The sequence below is a fragment of the Hibiscus syriacus genome, unplaced genomic scaffold, assembly GCF_006381635.1.
Source record: "Hibiscus syriacus cultivar Baekdansim isolate YM2019G1 unplaced genomic scaffold, ASM638163v2 tig00016115_pilon, whole genome shotgun sequence".
Taxonomy (NCBI): domain Eukaryota; kingdom Viridiplantae; phylum Streptophyta; class Magnoliopsida; order Malvales; family Malvaceae; genus Hibiscus; species Hibiscus syriacus.
In genome coordinates, this window is record NW_024062383.1 from 172,559 (window position 1) to 199,438 (window position 26,880).

Sequence of the window (26,880 nt, forward strand, 5' to 3'; positions counted from 1 at the left end):
AATAATGTTTTCGATCATTTTTTATCGGTTTTGTTATTTAAATAATAACAAAACCGATAGCGCCTTATTTTAGCCTTATATTAAGGTGTCGCACTGTAGAACTTCCCATGGATCGAGGGGTGGCGGCCGTCGTCACCTAAAAATTTAAAATTACTTTATATTTTAATTTTTTTAATATATTTTCTATCGAAAATCTGTTTTCGTCCCTTAAATTTTATGAGTTTAATTTAACCCTCTCTAAAATTTTAAAAATTTGAGTTCGTCCCTAACATAAAATCATACGTCCATCCCGTGTGTGAAATTAAATGAAATTTTATTCAAATTCACACGGAACTATTTGAGAAATAAATTCTTACTCATAAAATTAAATGGTTTAATACAATATCTATTAAATAATTAATTCAACTCTTAAATCCTTAACTGTACCAGCCCAAATTTAATAACGCTAATCCAACATAACAAGAAGATAAAGTTGATAGTGGTTTAAACAGATTTTATGTTGTACAAATTTCATCACTCCACTCTTGCCATGTTCCTTTTGTTTATCAAATTCATGCATTCCCATACTTGTTTTGGAATTCTGTTTTTCTTTTAAAAAAATCTTTGCAATATACCTTTCTTGAGATTTAAGAGAGAGTAAGATATATACAATAATCGGCTTTACAATTCTCTTCTGTAATTTCCGACCAATTTTCAAACTCCAATCTTCAGGCTTGGGACCAACCACTTAAACCGGTCTTTCCCCCCTTCTTTCTCCCCCGTCTACCTTATGCAAATAGGCAAAACTTTGGCAAAAAAACCATCCCAAAGTTTGGGTAAAAATATACTTCAAAAAATTGAAAGCTAAACCTAAGATTTGCCAAAATTGGGGTCCTAAATTAGATATATACATTTCTTTTTACAGATGGGCAGTTGGCTTCAATCAGTTAGCTTCAATACGAACCGGCCGGAACCGAAATCTAGCATGCCGTGACCCGAAAAGCCCGAGTGGTGGATTGGGAATAATCTTTCAACATACCACCACAACCGTTTTCAAGTTCACGTCTTAGAACAGCTTGGATTCAGCCATTAAGTTTTGTTAAAAACTGGCTCAAATTGTATTCCTCTGTATATTGTGATTGATCCCAAAGCTCCTCCAAACCACCAAGAATGACTTTTAGTCCCTTCCCTGTACCCATTAATTTAGGGTCTGCATCAATGCTGCCCTCTGAACGCTTTGAAGCACTAGCTCCCTGCAAGTCAAACCCATCGGTAAGTGTCATCTCAAACGACAGAGAGAGAACAGCTATGTTAATTGACATCCGATGTAAGTGCCAAATACATAAGTTTTCCAAGTTTATCTTATCTATAACATGTAAGACAAGTTTGAAATAAAAATACCTTTATAGATGTTTCGGCAGAGGCAAACAGATCGAGCAACTGGTCAGTGTTCATTGTTTTCAAACTGGCATTATCGGCATTGATAACAGCGTTGGCAACCGATAGTTTGAACCGTTGAAGGCTCATAACTTTTTCCTCCAGGGTGCCGCGCATGATGAGACGGTGGACATTCACAACTTTCCGTTGGCCTAGTCTATGCGCTCTGTCCATTGCCTGAAATAGAATATAAGATGAACATTCAAAAAATTTCAGCAAGCATATAATATGAAAAAAAAATGGGACGTTGATAAAAGTAGTCTCAAAAGAAAACAAATACGAAACCAGGATGTCTCATCTTTTGATGAAGATATATTTGTAAATAAGTTACCGGAGAACACCAGCGGAGGAATTAGTTTCATCAACACATGAATAGAAGATTCTATAAAAAACAATATGTAATATTTAAGTTACCTGATGATCACGCATTGGATTCCAATCGTGTTCCATAAAAACAAGGGTATCAGCAGATGTCAAGTTCAGACCAAGTCCACCAACTGCAAAACAGAGCCCATAATTAAGCCAAACGTCATAAATAAAATTTCCCTCAGCAGCAAGAAAACCTTACCATGTGTTGTAAGCAGCAGGACATCTATAGTCGGATCAGAATTGAAATCTTTCACAATGTCAAAACGCCTTTCTGACTCAACTGATCCATCCAATCGTAGATATGTGACACTGCTTGATGCAAAAGATAAAAATTGATAAATTTTCTAGAATTAGTGCAGAATAAGAACTGGATTATGGGAAGGTGAAATAAAGCTTCAAGGCAGATGCAAGAGCACCGAACAGATACATCAAAGCAAAGAAGAAAATGAAAAGATCTTGAAGTTTGTTTATTGTCAATGCATATTACTAAGTCTACTCAAACTCTAACAATTGTTCTTACTGCCTAGGCACCTGTCAATGACTTTCAATCTGGTTCTAAAGAACAAAAAAGAAATAAAGATCAAGGAACTAACTGCTAAATGATAAGCATCAACCTGAAAACGAGGAAAACTACGGGACAAGGTAAAGTAAAAACCATATTTGTTCTGATCCAACAGATGCTTGCCTAACAATATGTGCAGAGAAAAAAATTATATTTCTCGATTATGTTACCCGGACATGGGAGTGAATGTCCGAAAAAATTAATAAGACTTTTCAAAAAATTTCCACATATTTGGAGGTTAAAGACAAACAATTACTCCGATAAAGAATGAACAAGTAATTGCCCAAATGATTAAAGTAGCCAAAGCAAATGATAAAGACAAACCAGGAGAAATTTTCCTTTAAACAACAATTCTAACATTACCCCGATAAAAATTTCTTCAGTTGCTAAATTAATAAAATAAAGAACAAGGAATATTTTCCTATAAATAAATAATTCTAACATTCAGCTATAAAATGGTTTTTGAATGACTCACTTCTTCATGTGGGTTTGAAACAAGTCCCTTTCAATGATATCCAGTAAGGCCTGCATGGAAAACATTGTTAATGCAGTAATTCTGGAAAGAAGAATCGAATCTCAACTAAGCAAGCAATAAGCAAGAGAGATAGGGTGATCAATACTTTATGTTGAGCAAATATCAGAACTCTATGCTGCCCAACTGTGACAGCTGCATCAGAAGCAGAAGTATCCACACCAATTCCACACTCTTCCAGAATCTCCTGAAGAGCAACTAACTTGGGAGAGTGGTGGAGTTTACGAAGTTCAGAAATAATATCTGAACTCGTTGGGAAGAGCTCTGACAACTGCAATGTAAGTGACTCGGAAACCTTTTCTCCAACGACAAGAAGGGGATGGCTACAAAGTTTTAGCAAGTATTGCAGTGCCTAAAAATAACAAAAGGGACATTCACTTAGCCCATAGAAATTTCACACACTGTTGTGGGGTTTGGGGGTAGAGGGGGGAATATAAGAAGGAAGGGAAAAGAATCATTTCACCTGAAATACATGTGTAGATGCTTTTGGCGAAGTCTGCTTTCCCCCTCCTGCAACTGCAGTATCATCCGTCTTTACCATGCTTGAAATTTCTTGTTTCACATGTGAACCAGAAAATTGTTCATAAAGTACTAATTGGACATGGCTAAGGTCACAGTATCTGTCCTGAATGATTTTCTCTGGCAGGTCTGACAAAACCTCGTCTTTTGTCCGACGAAGTAGGAAGGGCATGACCTGTTTGTGCAAAGCTTCCATAGCAAGTGCCCCAGCTTCAGCATCCTTTGCAGAACATTTAGGATCTCTAGCGGCCACTAGCGGCTTTCCATAGGTGGCTTGGAACTGCCAAAATAACATTAAATCAACAGTTGACAATAACAGACAACAGTTTTGTAGGCAAAAGCACAACAAATAATCAAATTGTAAAAGCATAGATCAGATGAAGGATTTTCCACATAACTCAGCGGTCAGAATTTATGGAAGTAAACTGAATAATCCAAACAATAGACACTAGATCCTACATGTATCTAAACAAGAAATAAAAAATAGATCCAAAAAATAGATACCTGTCTCTCCGTTCCAAGAAATCCTGGCATTAGGAAGTCAAAAAGGGACCACAAATCCATGATGTTGTTCTGGGGGGGAAAAGGATAAAAAAACTTGCTCAGGAAACTGCAAATTCTAATACATCAAGTATATGGACTTCGACCTTACCTGGATTGGTGTTCCACTTAGTATTAACCTGTGCTGAGCTTTCAGCTGCTTTACTGCCAACGTTATTTTAGATTTAGCACTTTTGATAATATGTCCTTCATCTAAAATACAGTAGTTCCAGAGATATTGAGCTAGATAATCAGCATCCTTGCGCACAAGATCATACGATGTTATAACAACATTATGCTTATCAAATTGTTCTCTCAAAGCGATACGGTCCTGAACAGAACCAACATATTGGAGTGTGGATATCAGAGAAGCATCAATATATTTTTCTATTTCAAAAGCCCAATGTCCGACAAGGGTTGATGGGCAAACAATTAAGGATGGACGAGGTTCTGTGTTCTTATTTGAAGAACGACACTCAGCTATCTCAGATGCTACAATTGCTGATGCTTGAAGCGTCTTTCCAAGCCCCATATCATCACAGGATACCATGAAGCTTGAAACGTTTTAAAAAGGCCAACCAGTTTATACCTTCTTGTTGATACCTGAAAGCACACAAAAGCAAAGGGAAGAGTATAAGGGTAAATAAAATTGCTCTAGAACAGACTACTGAACCATAAAATCTGACAGAAGCTGTGCATTCGATTTGTAAAAGTATTCACTGGACAGTGACTTTGTCTAAGATTGACACTAACTGAATTAAAAGTTGCCTTCCCCATAAGAAGATAATACATCTCAGGTGATTGAAAGAGCATCGATCAAATGATATATTTCCAGTTTAGAGTAGAAAACAAAAAAGAACAGATAACAAATATGCGTAAGATCTGTATAAACTCTGAATAATTGGCACAGATAAAATACCATCATATCAGTCCCATACCCTGAACTACTTCTGCTAAACATTGTCAAGTGTTGTCCAGAATTGTTCCAAAGATATTTAATGTGATTTTTTTTTTTTTGATTGGAATAGGAGGTCTCATTAAAAACCTCCCTCTTAGTGGACCTTATCCGTAAGGTAAGGCCCAACTAGCGGAAGGAGGAAAAGAGTACCTCAATTTATTAATGAAAGCCAAGTTACATAAGACTTAAAAACACTTTTACATAACACATAAGACCTCACACACTCCTCTAGCTTCTAGGCTCAGAAACAGATACCAACTGAAACAGACAAAAAAATCACCCGATCCCCTCTTTTGCTAGCTTGTCAGCCTCACAATTACAAGACCTTGGAATCCACCTGACAATAAAATTTCTAAAAGGGTAATTGAAAGGCCCAGTATAACATGACCAACTTCACTTCCACTTCACACTTCAAAACATAACTATATACATGAATTATTAAAATGCAATCATTCCCCAGCATAGCATGCAATAAGCAAGTGCAGGAAAGGGCATCCTGAACAGAATTTCCCTACTGAAATGTGATAAGAACATACAGAAAACAAATCAATACAGCACTAAACAATAATGCATTCATACTTGATCAAGCCAAGGTAGGGAAGGAAAAAGAATCCTAAGGAAAGCAGCAAAGCTAGTCTACAGAGTTGAAAGTACCTCCTCAATGTAACTTTCAATTCAGTGAAGAGCTTGTAATCATCAATATGAGAACTATCAAGCAGTTGCTCCAAAAATTTTGCATCTTCAGCATTTCTAGATAAATCTTCACTTAGTCCAACAGGTGGAGGAAGACCTCTTGCTAATGGAAGAAGAGGTACCAGGGCAGCAAAACTACGTGTCACACTCTGTCTGACGGAATGATCACAATCACTCATACACCTAAGAAGTGGGACAACTAACAAGGGTGCATATGGAACCAACTCCACACCCAACCCTTGAACAAGCAAGGTAATAAGCATGCCAGCACCTTGCCTGGAATGAACAGATGTCACATCCCCCAACATAGGAATGGCATTTTCAATCACAGCCCGCATTACATCTACAGTCATAGACTTGGCCATAGTCATAGTACACCTGGAAGCGGCCAATCTAACTGCCACATGGGAATGACCAACACATTTGAACATGCAAGGAAGAAGCATACGCAGTTTAGGTTTTAGGGTTTCATCCAGCACTGGAGCAATAGAGCGTACAACCTGCCCAAAATAAAGTACAGATAAAAGAGAAATAAATTAATCATAGATACCCCAGGCACCATCAGATTTCAAACAAGAGATGTACCAGAAACAGATATCATTTTCCATCATTCAGTAACAGAGAGAAACAATGCACCTACAACATTCTGTACGAATATAGTGATGGTTTCAAGTTATTATGATGATTAAGCTGTTTTCCCACAATCAACACTAGCCAATTAAAAAAGAAGTCAGTGACACTAAAACCACTATTTTCAGAGAATAGAAAACCTAGAGCCCATAACTAATCCTTCCACTGGTGATAACATAAACCTGAGATACTCATATGACCATGACAATAAACAATGTAAAAGAGCTGATAATAATTACATAAAGAGATCGATTGATTATGATCACATCTGCTTCCACCACATAAGGCTGCTCTAACTCGGATGTATTTCGTACATTAAAGCACTTATTTTAGCTGCATTTTTTTCCGGAAAAGTTTTGCTTCCAAAAGTTAAACGAAAAGACATTAAAGGAAAAGAGAATTGAACACCAAATCCAGTGCCTTGGAGCACTTACATAAAAGAATATCTAGCTTACACACTTTATGATTAAACATACATTGAGCAAATGATACCAATAAAGTTCACCATAATGAGTTGACTAACAATAGAGATGGCAATTGCTAGAAAACATCAAGGTACCAAATTCCAATTAACCAGTAATGACGGAATGTCTTGCAAAATAATTGTGTACTGAATTTAATAATTGATCCAGCAACCAATTTGAATGGTATTAAATAGTATCTCACATGTGATTCCTAAAATTTTGACCAGGCATGTGAGACTAAACATTCCATATCTAAGTTGTCCATCATAACAGGCAGAAGGAACAAGAAATTAAAAAATAAAATAAAGACACCGACCTGGATATTATTAATCAAGATCTGAGGATCTTTTATAGACTCAACAGCCTGCACAATTTGCTGATCGTCTGAAGGACTGCCAGGTATAAGAACTTCAGTAATGCAATCCCAGAGTTTGGGAAGCTTCTCAAATAATGTAGGACCAAACTTCTCACACAAATATCTCAATGCTAATTCTGACCCTCTTCTGCTGATAAAACCTTCCACTCTTGACCGATCTTCACCACCAGCTAGCATGTGAACCTTCGATTTTGGTTTTCCCATACTAGTACCAAAGGATAGGAAATCCTGGTCATCAATAATTTCCATGGAATTGATAACTGCAGCTTGAGGAGTCTCAAAAGGGTCCGAGCACGTCAAACTACAAATGTTCTTGATTAACTTATCATTTGGGCTGGGCTTACGAGCAATGCAATGATATATAAGTTCTGCTAGTGCCTCTGCTGCCTTCTGTTGCAGTATTTCCTCCTAAACAATGTTTGAGAAATTATCAGACCCAAATCAGCTTGTGTTATCTCACAAACAAAAAAGTCATCTTGAAAACAGTACCTGTTCTCTTTTAATTGATGCCATTAGAGGCAAAATTATAGGATTAAGTCGTGCAGGAAGCTCTGACATCCAGACAACTGCAGCAGCAACCAAGGAGGTCACTGTAACATGCAAATTATTCTGGGAAGAAAAAGAAAAACCGACAACTGTCAAAATATCAAGGGTAAAATGCTACATATCACACATGCAAAAATAGAATTGCAAACAGACCTGAACGCATTTTAAATAGCCTGAAGTTGCTATAAGGCGTTGTTTTGTTGACTCTATATCATCAACATTCCTTCCCATTGATTCGTTCCCAGAATTGTAATTAGGTACTAATGACAATTTTGAAGCAAAACTGATTGCATCATCTACACTTGTGCTCTGCACATCAAATTTCCTTGCTGACAATATATCCACAAACATGCCAGATGACTCAACAGCATGTAGTAACTGACCAGCTTCATTGTGCATCTTAGCATACGTCCTCGACAACTCAGCATAAGGTAGAACTGAATCTTTTGTAGGGAATGCAGGGTCAGAACATGCTAGCAAATCCAACAACCATTTTCTTAGATAATCTGGAAAAGAATGCATAATTTCCTGGTTTCCCGATGAATCCTTTCTTTTGATCTCTTTGAACCAAGAAATAAGAATCACAGATGCGACCTGAGAACAAAGAAAAAAATTAATTGACGAATAGAAGATATCACTCAGTAAGTTTCCTGTTGAAAAAAATTTAGAAGCTACCTGTCTTTGAACTCCTGACAAGGAAGAAAGTGCACTCCACAGTGGAGCAACTATGTACTGCAAAGAATCTGCCAGCAACTTGGATGCAAATATCCCCAAAGCTGAAGCTGTAATGACTCTAGTATTGGTTACAGACATTTCTGCATCAGCGCCAACAATTATCTTCACTAAGTTTGCAGAAGCATCCCCATTAGTTTCCTGAGAAACAGCTCCTCTCATAGAATCCATGCCAATAGTTCCATAAGATTCATTCTCAAGCTTCACAACTTTCATTTTAGCTGCAGCTCTATGGTGACTCTTTCGAGGAAGTGCCACTGGCCAAAACATTTTTGTAGAATCTAATGTTGACCCAAAAGAAGTAGTTGCAAGTTCTATCCAGGACGACATAAAGGATGCCGCTGCAACTTCCAAGTCCCCGACTGGGCACTAGAATCATTCAGATAAATGTGGTTTTAGAGGAGGTAAAAAGAGAAAGACATGCCCCAAAGTAAATAGAATACAGAGGATAAGAACAGGGTAAATAAAAGAAAGTATGAAATTGCATCTTGTAATGATTTCAGGTGAGATACCTGCACAAGCAACCTCCACACCCTCTCAGAACACTGCAGAATTTCCTGGTTGGATTCTAGAAGCAGGTTTTGGAATACAATCCTCAGGGTATCACCAAGAATAAAAGAAGGCCAAAAGGAACTACCAGAATGCTCAGAAATGCTCCTTTTATATCCGGCTTCAAGAAGCCTCTCCTGCAAAATAAAAATTTCAGATTAATAATTCTTCAAAGAGTATGATAATATTTATATTAAATGTATGAAAAAAATCTTGCAATCAAATATAAATCCTAGAGACGTATCCATTAGTACTCATGCCCAAACTAGATAATCCTAAAAAACCCAAATAAGCATCCATCTTACCAAGACAAAATTATAATAAGTTTTTGCTTTGACAAAATTTATATGAGACTGATACTAAAAATTAGAACATTGAAGGTAAGCAGCTTACCAAAGTACGGATGGCTGAATGTCGAACTGATGTAATACTGTGCCTCATGAAGGGCCATAATCGTGGTGCCAACAAAGACAACATGTAAGGATTTTCCTGCAAATCTTTTCTTTCTCCAGCCTCATCAACACGAACTACTTCATTTAGATCAAAATTCTGCTTCTCCTTGACTGTTGTCCCAATTATCTTCGGCATCATATCTTCTTGGGAGTATATTTCAGCCAACAGATTCATAACACTACAAACAACATAATGATGAGGATTAAAAAGGGTTCCACAACATCATCCACACCTTACTTCTTAAAATCATACAACTCCATGAAAATAATATCCAAATGAGTGAGAAGTCAAACAGGCTCCCAACTAAGTGTTTTTGTTACAACTTCTAGCTGAATAAAACTAGGGGAGAGAGGCAAGGGAAGTGACATAAAAGCATAAACTAAAAGAACTAAAATTTAACAAAAGAAAATGACCACACAGAGTAAATCTTCTCAATTCTGTTTAACTTCATAATATTCAAGTCAAAAAGACATGCAAGTGCATGCCTCAATAAACAAAGAAAGAGAAGGGATAATAGGAAACCATCCAGCTAAATCTAACAGATTACATTCAGCTTGAAGGATATCTAGTATCCCTTTCCTTTCTTTGTTTATTTGAGCTTGCACTTACAGATGTCTTTTTGACACACATTTTCTGGAGTTACAGAGAAATTGTGATCAGCATTATCATTTTCTTTTGTTAATGTTTTCATTCTTTCAGTTTCAGAGATTATATGAAATTGTAAACGCAGGTTGCTATACATTTTCACAATGTACTTACAATTCATTTGGAGTTAAGAATGAATTCAGCAGGCATGTGCAGTGAGTATCATGCAGTTACAACTTTTTATCATTTTTAATCACACTTTCTTGACCCTGCATTCTACTGTCTTATTAAAAACTGCAGGATAAAATTATTTCCCTAGTCTCGGAAAGGGAGATTATTGTTAGACACGTACCAAGGAGCTGCAATTGTGAGGCTGATACTCTGGCCAAACAGGGGATTGGATGATTAATTTTGTTGCTTTAGAGGTTGTTCAGTAGGTTTGTGGTGGCCTATTGAGGGTTTGGGGGCTGAGATAGTTTTGTTGTTTAAGGGTGGTCAGGTCGTTTCGGTGTTTTGATTTCTGTTATGTAATAGTTAAGGTTCTGTTAAGTATGTCTTCTGGTTGTATCTTATGTACTTTGCCTATGATTAATAAAATACTAAGGCACTCTTTTCCCCTTCCTCTGATTAAGGAGTTTTCCTAAAAGCTCCATTAATCAAGAAGGGGGTTTTTAATGAGGCCTGAAATTCTTATAAAAAAAATTAGGAATTCTCAAAGGACCTACTTCTTTTGGTGAAAAGTAATTTATGTGAAGTCAGCAGTCAATTAATTAAGATAGGTTTCAGTGTGCTATCAGAAAGTCATATCAGCCAGAATCACATTGTTATTAATTGACATGCCCATGCAGTATTTAGTCAAGATGTTACATATTCAGTTGTAAATCCTTATCCCTTTTGCTTGTAGAAAAAGTTTAAGATGTTTCTAATACAAAAATCAGTCGTACATTACAAGCCTCAGACAAGCTCAATAAAAAATGCAGTTGGAATAATCAACAAAAATGCAACTCTGTAGTCATGCCTTTAAAAGGTTACAATAAGAAACTCTACATGAGAATTGAATGCTTAGATAAGTCTGTTAGAAAGTACCCAAGAAGTTCAAAGTTTCGAAATGTGTCATCTCAAACTTCAAATAAATTTCATCAGGAAATGCAAAATTGCGAAAGCATATAGAACTAGTGCATCAACTCAAACAATGTTACATTTGGTCCTTTTCCCGATACAAAATGCTAGATGTGAGCAAAATTAGGAAAGCATATAGAATTAGTGCATCGACTCAAAAATTGTTACATTAGGTCTTCTTCCCTCAACATTTTTTTTGATAGGAATAGGAGGCCTCATTAAAAACCTCCCTCATAGATAACCCTTTCCTAACGGAAAGGATCAAGTAGTGGTTCTTCCCTCAACATTAGCATACAAGGAAACGCATCATACCTGCTAGTGGATGGACTGAGGTCATCCAAATCAAGTAGTATCCCAAAGCAGCATAATAATTGAATGCAGCAATTGACCTTTTAAAGCAACAATTGCGGCTGCAGCAGGTATCAGAGCATCTGCAGCCACAGCCCGCACATCATCATCAGGGTCCTCCAATCCAGCTTTACAAGCAGGAAGAACATAGCCAAGCAAATCTTGCAGCATTTCCTAGAAAGCAGAATGCATTGTAACAACATGGTTAATGAAAAGGTCAGGCCACAAAAGAGAATGTGCAGGTGGGTGGGCTATATAAACGAAATCCTACTATAAATAGTTTAAAAGAAAATTGATCATAAGTCATGACATGTGAGCTACGAGCAACACAAAATACAAGAGTAGATAATACTAAGTTGATATTACCGTTTCATCTATTTTCCTCAATCACAGAGCTATAAAAATGAGATGGGGTTTTTTCCATTCGGTTGGAAGTTGAAACACTTTCATAATTTAAGACTTTGCAACTTCGTTTCTTAACAGACCAGCATTGCTTGCAAGGCTAATTATATTATAGAGAAACAACTATGAACAGTTCATTTCATAAAAGATCAGGCAACACTGCTTTCAAAGGCTAATTATGATAGAGAAAGCATTTATTGCCATAAAATATAGAATTTGCATACTTAGAACAAGCACAAAATGTACTCAAGATAACAAACTCTTTACCCGTCGAACAGCAACCAAGTATTTGATACCCAAAAGGCTTCCGTGACGAATTTCCCATTCTGGCCTACACTGAACAAAGAAGGAATACAATAACAACCACCATACAAACAGTAAGAATGGAGCAACAATAGCCTTCATTGGAACATAGGATATTGAACAAGAGCTTACGGGGATTTTACCTGCATTTGCAGCAAGACATTCAAAGTTTCATGGACTAAAGAAGGGTGCATGTACTTAAAAGTAGCACCTAAAGCTTGTGCACAAGTTTCTCGTACTGGAGCAACAACCTGATCAGATACATAGTCTCCAAAACTGCAGGATAGAGATATAACACAATAAACATAAATACATGATTCTTAAACAAACACCCATTTCTTATCCACTAACATTAGAAAGTAGTAAAAAAAATAGTAATTTTCAACAAATCAAGCCAATTAGAATTTTCCGCTATATAACTAGGCCCCAAAGAGAAAACAGAACATACCGGTCTAGTGTTAGTACACACAAGAAGCGAATTGCACAATCCTGAAGAAATTCACAATTCTTTTTTTTTTTGATAAGAATGACAGGCCTCCTTAAAAACCTCCTTCTTGATCAAAGAAGGAGGAAAAGAGTGCCTTAGAAACTTTATTACTCCTCCGAAATTACATAAGATTTAACGTAGACACCATACTGAAAAAACACAACAGACTAAGCTACTCAACATAACCGAAAACCTAAACTCAAACGATAAAACGCACTGGAAACGACTAAACATCAACCAATTCCCATCTTTGCTAAACTATCAGCCTCCGAAATTCACAATTCTTAAGCCAAGAATGTCTGGCTAGCTTAATCAAGTTCCTAAGTTCGTAATTTTCAGGGAGATCTTTCAGTACATCTGAATTTGCAAATGCAGCCTTATCTTCATAGTAACTCTTTTGCTCTTCCACTTCAGCTTCTTTCGACTGGCAAATCACATCATTGTCATATAATTCGGTCTCCATCTTCATAGAACTAATATCATGTTGACCATTAAACTGCCCTGAGGGCAAGGTCCATGGAGTATCCTCAATCTTATCTGCAACATCAAAGCCAACATGCTGGCCAGCAGAGATCTTTTTGTCCATCAACGAAAATGATCCATCTTCAAGCTTTGGCCTCTTCATATCTGGCTCCAATTCATCTGGTGAAACTTGCATATTCAAATCAATTTCTCTCTCTTTCTTAATTTTACTTGAAAAATCCGTATCTTTTATTTCAAGAAACAGTGTGTCATCCGAGTTCAAGTCAGGCAAATATACTCCGGCAGAAGCACCATGATGCGTTAAAATTTCTCTCAAAGCCATAACACTACCATGGCGAATCTCCCAAACTGATAGAGCAGTGGAAATTACTATCAGAGTAGAAAGGGAAAAAATGAGTAATATAACACCTGAAGTTTATGGGAAAAAAGGCTAACCAGGATCAAACATATCAAGAATGAGTTGTTCCACAAAACTACGGAAAGGCCACCGACCATCCCCATCAAGATCAGAGTTTTCATCATCAGTAAAAGCATCAAACTGCACAGAAAATGAAGATCATTTTCTAAATCTGATAGCTTAAAATAGAAAAATAATTCATCTTTTTTAAAAGCAAACAATGAAGAAAATATCTCATAGATCCTATTTGTAACGTGACAAACTAAATTTGCCAGCCTTGACAGAGAAATTCAATTTTTTATACAAAACAATAACGGCACCTAACATCAACTATCTGATAGTTATCTGGTTTGAGTTAAGGTTTTTCGCCTTCTTTAACAGTTTATCTGGTAGCAGCAATAGGGTACAACCAAGAGACAGCAACATAGCTGCAAGCTAAATTTGCCAGCCATTTAACAGGGATATTCCAACTTTTTTTACTCAAGACACTGATGGTTTGCAAAATCAACTATCTGATAGTTTTCCGGTATTATGTAAGAAACTGAAAGACTTTTATCTTGATAGCAGTAGCAATGAGCATCCAGCAGATTGTTCATATTTTTTATTCATTGAATTTGAATTCTCAAAATTTTGACAAAAGAATCTATTTCCATGTTAATGCCCAAAATAGCGCATGTGTGTGTGTGTGTGCTCACACGTGTAGAACAATTAAAATTAGTTCCTGGAAATTAATGTCAATGAATCAAATAACAGCAGTTCCAAATCTAAAGTTAGAGAGAAATTGTCACAGGTGCCAAAGGAAACAAACAAAAAGACTTTCATTATATCTATTAAACAAAAAAGGTGTAGTGCCAAATTGACATGATGTTTGGCATAAATATACATGAATAAACAATATATCTAACAGTTAGAAATCTCAGACCAAAACCAAGAACTTTTCATTAACTACAAAGTGAGAGATTCAAATACCTTACTCGAACCTAACGGAACAGGACATGTTCCTCTTGGAATTGATAAATTATGAGCTGGTGATAACTCAGTATCTCCATCATCAGACCAGCCTTTTGCTTGATCTTTCGAATTTATTTTAGCTTTTCGCTTTAACATATTCAACTCCCTGGCACTTGGCCTTCGTTTAGAAATAACATTGGGTACCATTTGCGAAACAAATTGCTGGATGTTATGTACAGATGGTGGCGTGTAAAATCTATCATCTAACCCATTTCCTTGGTGGTATTTTTGAACTACAAGGTCCTCATCTCTAATCATGTCGCTAACATCCATGAACTGCTCGCACATATCCAAACCTGTCCATAACAACCGAGTCTAATGTAAGGAAATCATGTGCATTAACAAACAAAACTCAGTAGATCTCATGAACTCAATCAGAGAGAAACTGATGATAAAAAAGGCATACATGCAAACCAAACCGACTATGCCTGAAATAAAATACAACAGTATAACAAAGCATTAATGGCCACAAATTACAGAAAGAAAGAAATGTAAAAATACAAAAAAGCATGTAAACTATCAAAGCTACAGCAGAAAGTCCTACTCTTTACACAATGAACGTTCCTTAATCATTTATTTTGCAGGAACAGGAATACAGTAATAGCAAAGGCTTTGTTTATGGTTTATACTCATATAAAATCGTATTTTCAATGTTTTAGATATAAAAGTTCATTTACTTTCCATGTGGAAAATTGAATAACTTAACAGTAGATGGCAACCTTCAGTGGGAAAATGACCTCCTCCCTCTTATCATTTGGACTTGAGGTAGCATAGGAATATGGGAGTATCAGGGCCCTCCCACAAGTTATATTAATATCACATTTGAAGTTCTAAAAGGGTGAACCATATGAGAAAGATTAAAAGTACCACCAGACCAACAAAGTTTTCAATAATAAAATCGAACTTCACTTGAAAAACGTATTTTCTATATGATTAGTTGTAGGAAAGAAAATAATAGTGAAATGTTTTACATCCAAATGAAAGACATGAAATCTATAACTGGGACATACAGGACATCCAAATGAGGCTGACACTTTAGCTAAACAGGGAATTGGATGAATATTTATAATTGCCTTAGAGGGTTTTCAGTAGGGTCTTGTTTTATTGAGGTTGTTGGAACTGTGATAGTTTTGCTATTGTTTATGAGAGGTCTGGTCGTATAGGGGGTTTGTAAATTTTATGGTTTTGTTAGTTTGTCTTCTGGTTGTATATTATGTTCTGTGCCATTGATCAATAAAATCCTAAGGCACTCTTTTCCTCCCTCCGCTGATTAAGGAACTTTCCCAAAAGATCCATTAATCAAGAAGGGGGTTTTTAATGAGGCCTATAATTCCTATCAAAAAAAAACTTCAGACTAAGGACCAAGTTTTACAGTTTCACATGAATGGAAACAAATTGATGACTTCCAACATTATAAACATGATTCACATGTCCCAAGTTCTGAATGTAACATAATCAACACTTCCAGCTTAGATTACAGAAAGTGTAGAATAGCTGACTAAGTAAAGAAATGGTATACATGATCCATCCCAATTTATTCCAAGCAATTAAAAAAGAGACATTTATGTGCATCAGTCAAACTGAGTATTGACACCATACCAATAGAGAACTACCAGGCAAGATTGTTTCGATTCAAAACCAAATATTTGGTTTGAGAGGTGAATATTATATATTTTGAACCTGAAGATCATAAATAGAAAACAGAAATGACAATCCAGTAGTTCTTCACCCTCACCAAGGTATAGAAGAATTAAAAAACAAAAAAAAAGAAATCATTCATCTCAGCCTTACAGAGTAGCAAAAATTTTTAAACTCCCAACAACAATGCAAGCTTTCCCTTAATAGCAAAAACCCCATACAAACTTCTTTCCCATTCTTTTTTTCATAAATAATATACGCTTCTTTCTAGTACCATATGGTAATAAACCAAATATCAAACAAAATAAAAATCTGAAAGTACAATTAGTTCATAATAGACCCAAGGAAGCAAAAAAAAATACTAACCTAGACGTCTTTTTAGATTCTTCTTCTGGCGAGCCAATCTGTCTTTAGGATTCTTCAAGTTATCATTTGCAATATCATACTCCTGCATCGAAAATGGATTCCACCGTTACCATTAGCCCAAAAAACATTACAAACTATAAAAGGGGTGTTGCACATTTACCAAGAAATTAATGAAATAATAATTAGAAACTTTTCTGTATAACATGTGAAATTTTTCCAGGGGCATTAAAAATTCTAATAAAAGAAAATCACACGGTACTTAGACTAAATCCTTCAAAATAAAATGGAGATCATTAACCTGTCCACCTGAGGCCATTAAAGCACCAAATTCTAACACCTTGTTGATGTCAAAGCTGTTAAAAGAATTATTCAAAGAAATATATGTAAGCACAAAGATATCTAGATATTGTTCGGAAAAATACATACATAGAAAGATGAAAACTGAAATCCACAAAAAGTGGGAAAAAATCCACAGATAAGAGTAAAGGAAACAACCTTCTAAATGAAACACCAGATACAATTTTAGAATGTAATTCAGGTGATACCACCACATCATTGACGTAAGAAGATATCCCAGACCCCGTCATTTTTGTTCCAACAGAAGAGAACAAATCAGCCAGAGAAGTGTGCTTAACATTTTGAGCAATAGCACCTATAGCATGAGCAGCAGCAACCCTGGTTTCCCAATTTTTACTATGAAGATATGAAGAAACCTAATTGCAAAAAAAACAACGGTTTTCAGATAGATGATAAAAAAACAAAACAAAACACCAAGCAACTGACAAGCCACCCAAGAGGATAGTCAATAATAGAAGGATTTCAAAACAACCCAAAGGGGGAGAAGAAAAAGGTAGAAACACATAATTAGTAATTAAGTAAATAGTCCTAACCACTGCTTATGTCAAATCTCTCTACTGAACAGAAACTTGGACACGAATAAAAAGATTAACTCAATTGTACAGCGTTTTGAGTATACAAGTCCAAGCAAAATACATTCAAGCTAAAATTTGACTAAGTATCATAAAATACAGCCTTGATGATTTTTCTAGGGTGTAAACTGAATCATTTCATAGAATCTTGAAATCCTACAATTTGAAATAACAAATTTTTACAAATTCACAGTTTAAAACGAACAATTGATGTGCAGGTGTTAAAAAAATAAAACAAGAGGTATGAAATTTATGGCATTGGAAAATAGCGTTCTCCTCTATTGTCTTTGGAACAAGAAGAATATCCAAGCATTTTCCAGTACCAAGGTTAAGCCTTAAACGTACATAACAATATCCAAATTAAGGCAGCTAACAGATTGGATCGTAGAGCATCTAGTATAAATTCTTTAGCAAAATCCACTACCACATCCCTAACTATTTAACACTGCCATACATACAGAACAATATACAATTTCAAGCTTTCCTAAAACTTGGGAAAATGGAAAACAAAAAAATCATTAAATGAATGAAACCATTGCAGTAAAATAATAGGTAACCGAAAAATAGGGAGATATAATTTCCTTTTTCTTCCACAAAATAACATAAATTCCAAAAGGCAGCAAAATTTGCCGATAAAGAAACCATACAACTCACTAATTACACTGTATTATTAGCTAAGAATGTATAAAAATTTCAGAAAATTCGAAATCATTACCTTCTTGAGAAGGGAATTCAAATCCTGCGGATGCGATTTGGCAATATCCCCAATCTGTCGCGCTGCAGTGAATCTCGTCGCTTGCGTTGAACCAGCTTTTCAAAAACAAAAGCAGTCAAAGAAACCAAAAAAGAAAACGCTTCTGAATTTCGCAAATGTTCAATCAGATCCAAAACGGAAAAGCAAATTTAAATCGTTCTAAAAATAAAAGAACAATTAAAGAAAGGATACTGTCCAACAGAGTGAGTAAACGATTAAGACGCGAAGATTGCTGCTGAGCCATATAACTGAATCTTTCGTCGGATTACAATTCCTCAGTAATTCTTCGGCATCGTCTTCGATCATTCAAATCGACAGAAAACAAACACGAACAAAACAAGTAATTCTTCGGTTCTGGAAAATTGAAAACGTCGAACGAAAGGAAGTGTTGGATTCGACGTTTTTTTTTTTAATTTTTCTGTCTGTTGAAATCTGCTTGGCTTTCGTTTTCTGGCACTGGATTTCTTATTCTGTATGTGTATTTTTATATATATTTTAGATTTGGTAATAAACTATAAGAGAATGGAAGAAAGAGAATAGGGGGATAGGAGGGTGAAGTTAGGGTTAGCTGCTATAAACGACGCCGTTTTCATTATTTTTAGGAAGAAGAACAGGATGACTATGCTGCTTTTCATTTTTTTTTCTTTTATTTTTTTATTTGAAAATAATACTGTCGATATTTTTAATTTAATTATTTTATTCGTTTTATTGTCATTTTTTTAGTTTTTATTTTTCTTGAAGTGAATTTTACGTTAATTAATGCTTTTATATTTAATTATATGAAATGATTAGAAGTTAATTTTTTATGTTTGTATTTCTTTTATTTGGTATTCTTATTACGCCAACAATATATGTATTTTTATATTAATTCAAAGTATAATAAATTCAATTTCTTAAAGGGAATAGGGTCATAGGGGCTCAAGCCAAACAACAACATAGTGGAACGTGAAGGAAGCTTCTAAAGTTACTAGGGGTTGTTTGTTTACTTCAGAATGATTAAGCGCTGAATGATTTAAATACTAAATGATTCAGAGACTCTGAATGATTTGGCTCAAAATGTGACATGTTGTTTGATAACTGGCTCTGAATGATTCAGAATGTACTTCTGTGTTGAATCATTCAGCACTGTTTTGCTGAATCAGTCAGCACTGAATCATTCAGATGTACGAAACAAACGCGTTGAATGCTGAACGGTTCAACATTCAACGCTTAATGGTTCTATTAAGAGGCAAACAAACAGCACCTAAATCCAGTATCACTATTTGAAGGATTCAAGGCTGTGGCGGATGCAAAGCATATATAGGTAGGTACGTGCTTATTTTAGAATCCAAGTTTTTTATATTTTGTTCGATTTATTATGAGTATCCATCCAGAAATTTTACTTGTATTCATCGCATATGAAAATTTTCAATAATTAATATGTGTGTGTCTAACTTAAAAAATATTTTTGAGTCCGTCACTGATTCAATGTATATGTAAAGCAAAGTTGATAGGCCTTGAGGCACAAACAAAACAATGTAGCATGACATAAGATTGTATGGGATAATCTATTGAGAACTTTACATTAGTTGATTGAGCTAGTCATGAGTTTGGCTGTTTTTGGTAATAGACTTGGGGGGGTGTCCATACTAACCTTCAAATCATTTGATTTTATTACGGTTCTAACTATAAAAGGCACTTATACGATATGAACACTCACATCATAACACTTCATAGTAGCACTTAGATATCTAGTTTGAGAAGAAGGCAAGCATCCTGACTTATGTTGGACGGAAGTCTAGTCTTCAAGGCCGTCCACGTAGTCAGTCTTCTTCTCAAGTAGAGGCTTTAAGCTAACCCTTGACCCCATCCATGTAGCTATCTAACATCTTTGTGGTTTAAAAAAACAATAAGAAATTTTCAGCAGTATTTGCTTCAATGCACTGTTTATGTTTCCTTGCGGGGTAATCGCCATATGATAATGAAGAAAACGATGCGAGAGTTGAAGCATCGGTGTCTGAATCGATGACCGGCGACAACCGGTGATAATAAAGAAGTAAACAATGTGGCCGTGGTTTATTGTTTAGGAATCAAAAACAAAGGAAAATGAATCTGAAAGTTTATTAGAATTAGCTTACTGAAAAAGAGTACCAAACTCAATATACTATTCTAACAAATACTGAACCCTAAATCTTAAACCATGAACCATGAACCCTCAACCTTAAATCTTCTATATCTTCTTCAGTTGCACCAGGCAGCTAGCATACTCGATTTATTGTCATACAGTTCCTCACCTGCCAAATGACTGACGTACAGTTCTTCACCCGCTAAACGATCGATTCGCGTGCCTCAATCTCTCTGCAATAAAAAATTCAATATAGTTGCAACAGAACTTCCTAATAATGACAAATAATACAAACCGTTTATAATTCTATCATAATTACAACATATTTTCACAAATTTCGCGAAAAGAAATCATAAAAAGACATTGTTATATAAGGACAAATCTATGTTATTGTCTCATTTTCTTATTATTAAAGAAATACATGAAAGAACGTATTAAAAGAACTCAATAGTAAAACGAAATATTATTTTTTCTTAGAAATCATGAGTTCAAATAGTTACATACATTGGATATGTGTGCGTTATCGATAAGTTAATTTTAAAATATATGTATAAATATTAAATTAAGCATAATGATTTTAGATTATTTCTTATTTTACCCACTTTTTCTATTATTGTTCCCAACTTAAATTATGTTCCTTTTGTCATGAGCAGTTGTTACATCATTGTTTTTGTAATAATATTACCAAAACCATTTTAATTGAGTATTAAATTCTAATAATTTAGGTTTTTCATTAAAATGTCATGTAGTTTGATGGTTTGAGATTTGATATTAAAAATAAAAAATATTAAATTATTGAAATTGGTTTCATCATATTAACTATTTTTTTATAAAATGTAGCTAATTTTATTAAAAATATAAAATATTCAAAATTACAATAAAATTTTACAAGTGTAACCGTGATTATGACATTTTATATTAACATTGAGACAAAAACTAACCACTTAAATCACGTAATAAGGAAAATGTTAAAAAAATCTAATAAAATAAAGATATGAATAAATCTAATTGTATCGGTAAACGAACCACAAAAAAAGATGAAGTTACTGAAAGTCCATCGACATATCGCAAATCAGAATCAAGCGACGTGAGAAAACTATTCTCGAAGACAAAAAGCGTATCCAAATCAATCTGATGGTCCAAAGCATGGAAGATCATCATGATAACAAATAAGCGTCATCTTGATTAATCGTCGTCAAATCCAACCTTGAGAAAAAAGATAAACAAAAAACAACGAAAAAAAAATCGTAAACAACATCAAAATATCGTAAGCTACCAAAAGGCGGAGAAAAACATGCTACAAAGTAGAGATAAATGTGTTATAAAGACATAGAACATGTCACAATGACATAATTATTCTTATTAAAAAACTAAAAAAAAATATAACCGACAGGCCGCAACCAACATTAAAATCGATATCGCCGCCAATTAAACAAAATTAAAGAATATAAAATTTGATTGATCAATAAAATTAACACAAATTGTAAATATTTTTTAAGCTTATTCCCCAATGAAAATTGTGTACCAAGTGCTTGATTTATCATAGTAACTTACAAATGAACTTTAAAATCTATAACATGTATTACAATTTACGACTGAACTAATGAAATTAAGTGAACAAAATCGGTGTGGAGTTCTAACATACAAACTCATATAAATCATTTAATCCCACCATAAGTCCACTTTCCACCGTGCCGAACCCACCGTTAATTAATTGAGTCTTACCCAACCCACAATTTGATTTCTTTCTTAATAATAATTACATGGCCCGTTTATTTAAGGTTTGAATCTCCTTTAATAAATTTACATAATTATTTCTTAACCAACCCTTTTCCTCCCACCCCTAAAATCTCTAATCTTTTCTTCTTTAGCTATAATAAGATACACCAACCTTAATGTTGATAGTCGCTACTAGTATTTTTTCATCTATTTTCTCAAGTTATATTTAACTATTTATTTCGTTTATTTTTATTAGTTTTATCTTTATGACACATTTTACTCTGTATACCACACTTTATATACTTTTGGTTCATTTTCGGTCGTTTGATCGTTATTTTCGTTTATTATTTTTTTCGGGGTTGGATTTGGCATCACCACGACTGATAAAGATGACGCTTATTTATTATCATGTTGATCTTCTCTGTTTTGGACCCTCTCTGTTTTGGACCCTCTGATTGATTTGGATATATGATTTGTATTCGTAGATAGTTTTCTCACGTCATTCGACTTTGTTTTGTGTTTGCGATGATCTTTCAATAGATTAATTCTTTTTTTGTTTGTTTTCCGTTGCAGTTAAATTTGTTCGTATCTATATTTTGTTCAAGTATTTTGGTTAGACTTTTTTTAACTTTTTCATTATTTGGTCCTTATGTGATTTAGGTGACTAATTTTTTGTGTTAACAGTTATAAAAAATATTCTAAATATATCTTAATTTACGTTTACAGTTACGTTTGTAAACTTTTATTATAATTCTAAATATTTTATATTTTTAATTAAATTAACGGGTCTCTATTTAAAAAGTCCACTGAATATTTGATTTAAACACGGTATTAAGCCTAAAAATGGATCTATCATTGGACGGCTAGTACTCTTCATTTAAAGCCGACTTAATTTTTAAACTATATTTTATTCTTAGACATTACGTAATTTGCATCATTGGACGGCTGAGTACTCGTGTGATTGTAAGTGTTTTTTTTCATAAAAGGGTTAATTACACGGATGATCATTTATATTTGTATTTTATTTATTTTTAATCGTTGATTTTAAAATACATAAGTTATGATCACATTCATTCTTATTTAATTAAGATATGGTCACCACGAGTTAACTACAGTTAAATATTTTATATAATATATTTGATCATTATTATTTACATATTTCTTAATTTAATCATATTTTTAATAAATTAAAATAAATGTAATCTTTTAATCGAATGATACTGATACTTTATTAATGTGTTATTATTGTTAGTGGCTAAATTATGTATGCATTAGCATGCCTACCCAACTTTTAAGGTCTAATTTTTTTTCAAGTCTGTATAAAATTAAATATTAATTGATTTAATTATTATCTCCAATTTTATTTTTTTATTAGTCAACATGTACTTATTTTTTAAGTTGGATAATTTAAATTTTATTTGTATTTGATTTAAATTTATTATATGATGAACGTCGTTATTATTAATATTATTATGATTTATTTAAAGAATTATTTTAATTAATTAATTTTACACATGAATAAATTTTGTTAGTATGATTTTTTTGTAAAATAATAATATTATTTGTTTTTTTTTAAATTCGATTAATAATATATACATGAAAAATCAGTAGGTTGAAAAGGAAAACCATAAGAAAAACAAAAGAATAATATAATAGGAATTTTATTTTTAACCTTTCTCTTCTTTTCGTTCCACCTCAATCCACCATTTCTTCTTTATCTTTTTTCAAAGCAAAAAACAATAGAATTTCAGGGGGGTGGGGGAAGGAATCTAACAACATCCTAGCTGTTTTTCTAAGCCATAGAAAAAGTAAGCCATAAAGAAAGTGAAAAAACAGAGCACAAAAAGCAGGAAAAAAAAACAGAGGGTTCCATTTTTCTTTCTTTGTTTTTAGTTACTGATTGCTTCGTGTTTAACCCATTTTGAAAATCCCATTTGTTTCTATCTCTCAAGCTTCAAAGACCTAGGATTTTCTGGGGGGGGGGGGGTTTCAGGTATGTTGGGTTTCTTATTTCTTGCTTGAAAGTTCTATTTTTTTGGTCATGGAGAAATTTTCAGCTTTGCTTTAAATTTCTTCTTTTTAGCAATTTCACCACTAAAAAACTCTTAATTGTTGTTTTTTTCAGCTATTGGATTGATATTCTTTTGTTTGCTCTTTGTTTCGTTTAATTCTAGCTCAAAGGTGAGTTCACACTTAACTTTTGTGATAAATTTTGCTTCCTTTGGATCAGTGGTTTGCTTTGATCTTAATTTATCTTTTTTCACCTTTTTAAACAGATCGGAAATTGAGAAGAAATAAATTTATATATAGCGAGAGAGATGGCGCTTGAAAGAATCGACTTTGGAGTTGAAGTTAGGAAATATGTGGTGATATCAGTTAAAACATTTCATAGTTTTATTTGTAATCATCAATTTTTGGTTGGTTTGGTTTGCTTTTTAATTTTTCTGTATAGATCATTTCCATTGTTGTTTTCCTTCTTGGTTACTGCATCTTCTGTTTTGGTTTGCACTGCTGTTTTGCTTGGTATCCTTTTGAGTTTCGGGTCGCCAAACATACCTGAAATCAACGAACACGAAGAAGAGAATGTTAGTCATGAAGTTTCACCATTGAAAACCAGGAGTGCCGAGGATGATACTGTTGTCAAAAGAGATTTTACCGATGATGATTTTGTTGTACAAAGACATGTAGGGAAGAGGTGGGATGCAGTAGATAATGCTGATGAGAAAGTTACTTTAGTCGATAATGAGGTCAATGGAGTTGAGGAAGGTGACATTTCAGTTCTTTATAAGCTGTTAGTCAATGATGATTTGGATTCTAAGGATATTCATTGCGAGAATGGGGTGGTTGATGAGGTGGAGGGACTGTTGAGTCATTCTCTGATAGAGATGACGACTGAAATTCGGGAGGAGATGCTAGAAAGTGAACGGGTGTCAAGTTTGAGGGAGGCTGAGGAGTGTCAACATATTTTGGCAGATGAAATAGGAGATAGGAATCTTGAAGCGGTTGATTGTAAACTCACATCCGATGTTGATGATGGTCCAAGGGGTAGTGAATCGGATTCTTCTCTGATTTTTTCTTGGAAATGTGTTGCGGACAATGAGGATGCTGGTGATGATGGTAAGGATGACGACGAAGATGATGAATCTTCAGATTCTGGTTCTGGTGGTGCTGAGAGTTCCTCTCCTGATGCTTCACTGGCAGATATAAGCCTGATGCTTGACGAGTTGCATCCGTTTTTAGGATCAGAAGCTACACAGCCTGCTCATTTGTCTCGTCATGGTTTGGATCCTGCCTCGGAGAGTTCTGGTGATAGTAGTAATGATGGAAGTGTTGACTCGGATGAATTAGAAGATGAGGGAGACAGAGATAATGAAGAGGAAGGAGGAGAGAAGGGAGATGAAGAGGATGAAAGTAAATCTGCGATTAAATGGACAGAGGACGATTAAAAGAATCTCATGGATTTAGGGACTTTAGAGCTTGAAAGAAACCTACGATTGGATAAACTTATTGCAATGAGAAGAGCCCGCAAAAGCATGAGATTGATGGCTGAGACGAATCTAATAGACTTAGATAGTGCTGATATTCCCTTAAATTTAGCACCAATTTCTACCTCAAGAGGTAACCCTTTTGACCTTCCATATGATTCCTACAATGACCTCAGGTTACCACCCATTCCTGGGTCAGCTCCATCAAATTTGCAGCACCGAAGAAACCCTTTTGATATTCTTTATGACTCGAGCGAGGAAAAACCTGATCTTAAAGGAGACAGTTTCCAAGAAGAGTTTTCAGGTTTTAATCAAAGAATGGCTACCCAAAGGGACTCCTTCTTCAGCCGACATGAAAGCTTTAACGTTGGATCATCTTCTTTAGTTGTTCCTCGACAAGAGCTTAAGTGGAAACCTTATTTTGTTCTGGAGCAATTAGTACCAGAAGAAGCTAGCCCTTCCTTATTCCAAAGGCAGTCAAGTGAAGTTAGCGAGTCAAAGTTGAGTTCTGTTCTTGATACTGAATCAGTGAGTTCAATTGTGGATGAGGGGGACAACAAGCCAGATAAGCAAGACGTCTCTCGAGAAACTGAACCAATCTTGAATGAAGATCGTGCTTCTGTCAGTGATGAACAGGAAAGCACTTCCTATGACGATGTTGAATATGTGGATGTTGACCTAGTTGAGAATAGAGATGTTCATCATGATGTGGCTGAGATCACATTAGGAGATGGAGAAAGTCAGCTGGATATTGAATCAATGTCTGAAGCTGGTGTGACTACTTATTCTGAACACAATGATAGTGAAGCTAAGAACAGAGATGTTCATTATGATGAAGTTGCGATAACGTTGGGAGATGGAGCTCCAGCTACCACTCATGTGGAATTCAATGCAACTGAAATTCATCCCAGAATTGAGCCAGCCGAGGATGATGATAGCAATAGATCAAGTTTGTCATCATTGTCGAAACGATTTTTTTTAAAAGGTGAAAAAAAGGTGAGATTTTGAAAACCGCATTAATTCTTAATTGTCTCTTTTTATTTTAAAAACAAATGTGATTTAAAAGACCTCTCGTTTCGAAAAATTTTGAATTTCCTTTACGATCAAAAAATACGGTTCGAAGAGTCGCCACCAATCTTTGATTAGGGTGTGATTGGGCACCCAAAAATGCTTTGTCATTTTAAATAAAAATTAATTTTAATTAAAACAACAAATTGAGGTCTGCGTTACGAAAATCCGAGTTCGGGAGTCGGTTACGTGTGAGGAAAGATTAGCACCCCCACAACGCCCTAAATCGGTACCTAGTCGATTAATTAACGTTTTTGCAATGAACTTTACAAATTCGAACTTAATTTGATTTTTTGATCCCATAAAACAAAAATGTAAATTTAAAACATTCAAGAACACTCAA

General features: G+C 34.7%; 1 protein-coding gene and 1 pseudogene across 1 annotated transcript; one reads left to right on the forward strand and one right to left on the reverse strand.

Annotated features, from left to right (window-relative positions):
• Positions 1–622: 622 nt before the first annotated feature.
• LOC120208289 lies at positions 623–18,680 on the reverse strand (annotated as a pseudogene).
• Positions 18,681–24,009: 5,329 nt separating this feature from the next.
• Positions 24,010–26,451, forward strand: LOC120208277. The gene is made up of 2 exons (XM_039207588.1): positions 24,010–24,165; positions 24,261–26,451. The coding sequence occupies exon 2, from the start codon at positions 24,303–24,305 to the stop codon at positions 25,428–25,430; it is 1,128 nt and encodes a 375-aa protein (XP_039063519.1). The 5' UTR covers positions 24,010–24,165; positions 24,261–24,302; the 3' UTR covers positions 25,431–26,451.
• Positions 26,452–26,880: the final 429 nt, after the last annotated feature.

Coding starts and splice junctions, on each gene's coding strand:
- LOC120208277 (XM_039207588.1), top strand. CDS start 24,303: ATGGCGCTTGAAAGAATCGACTTTGGAGTTGAAGTTAGGAAATATGTG.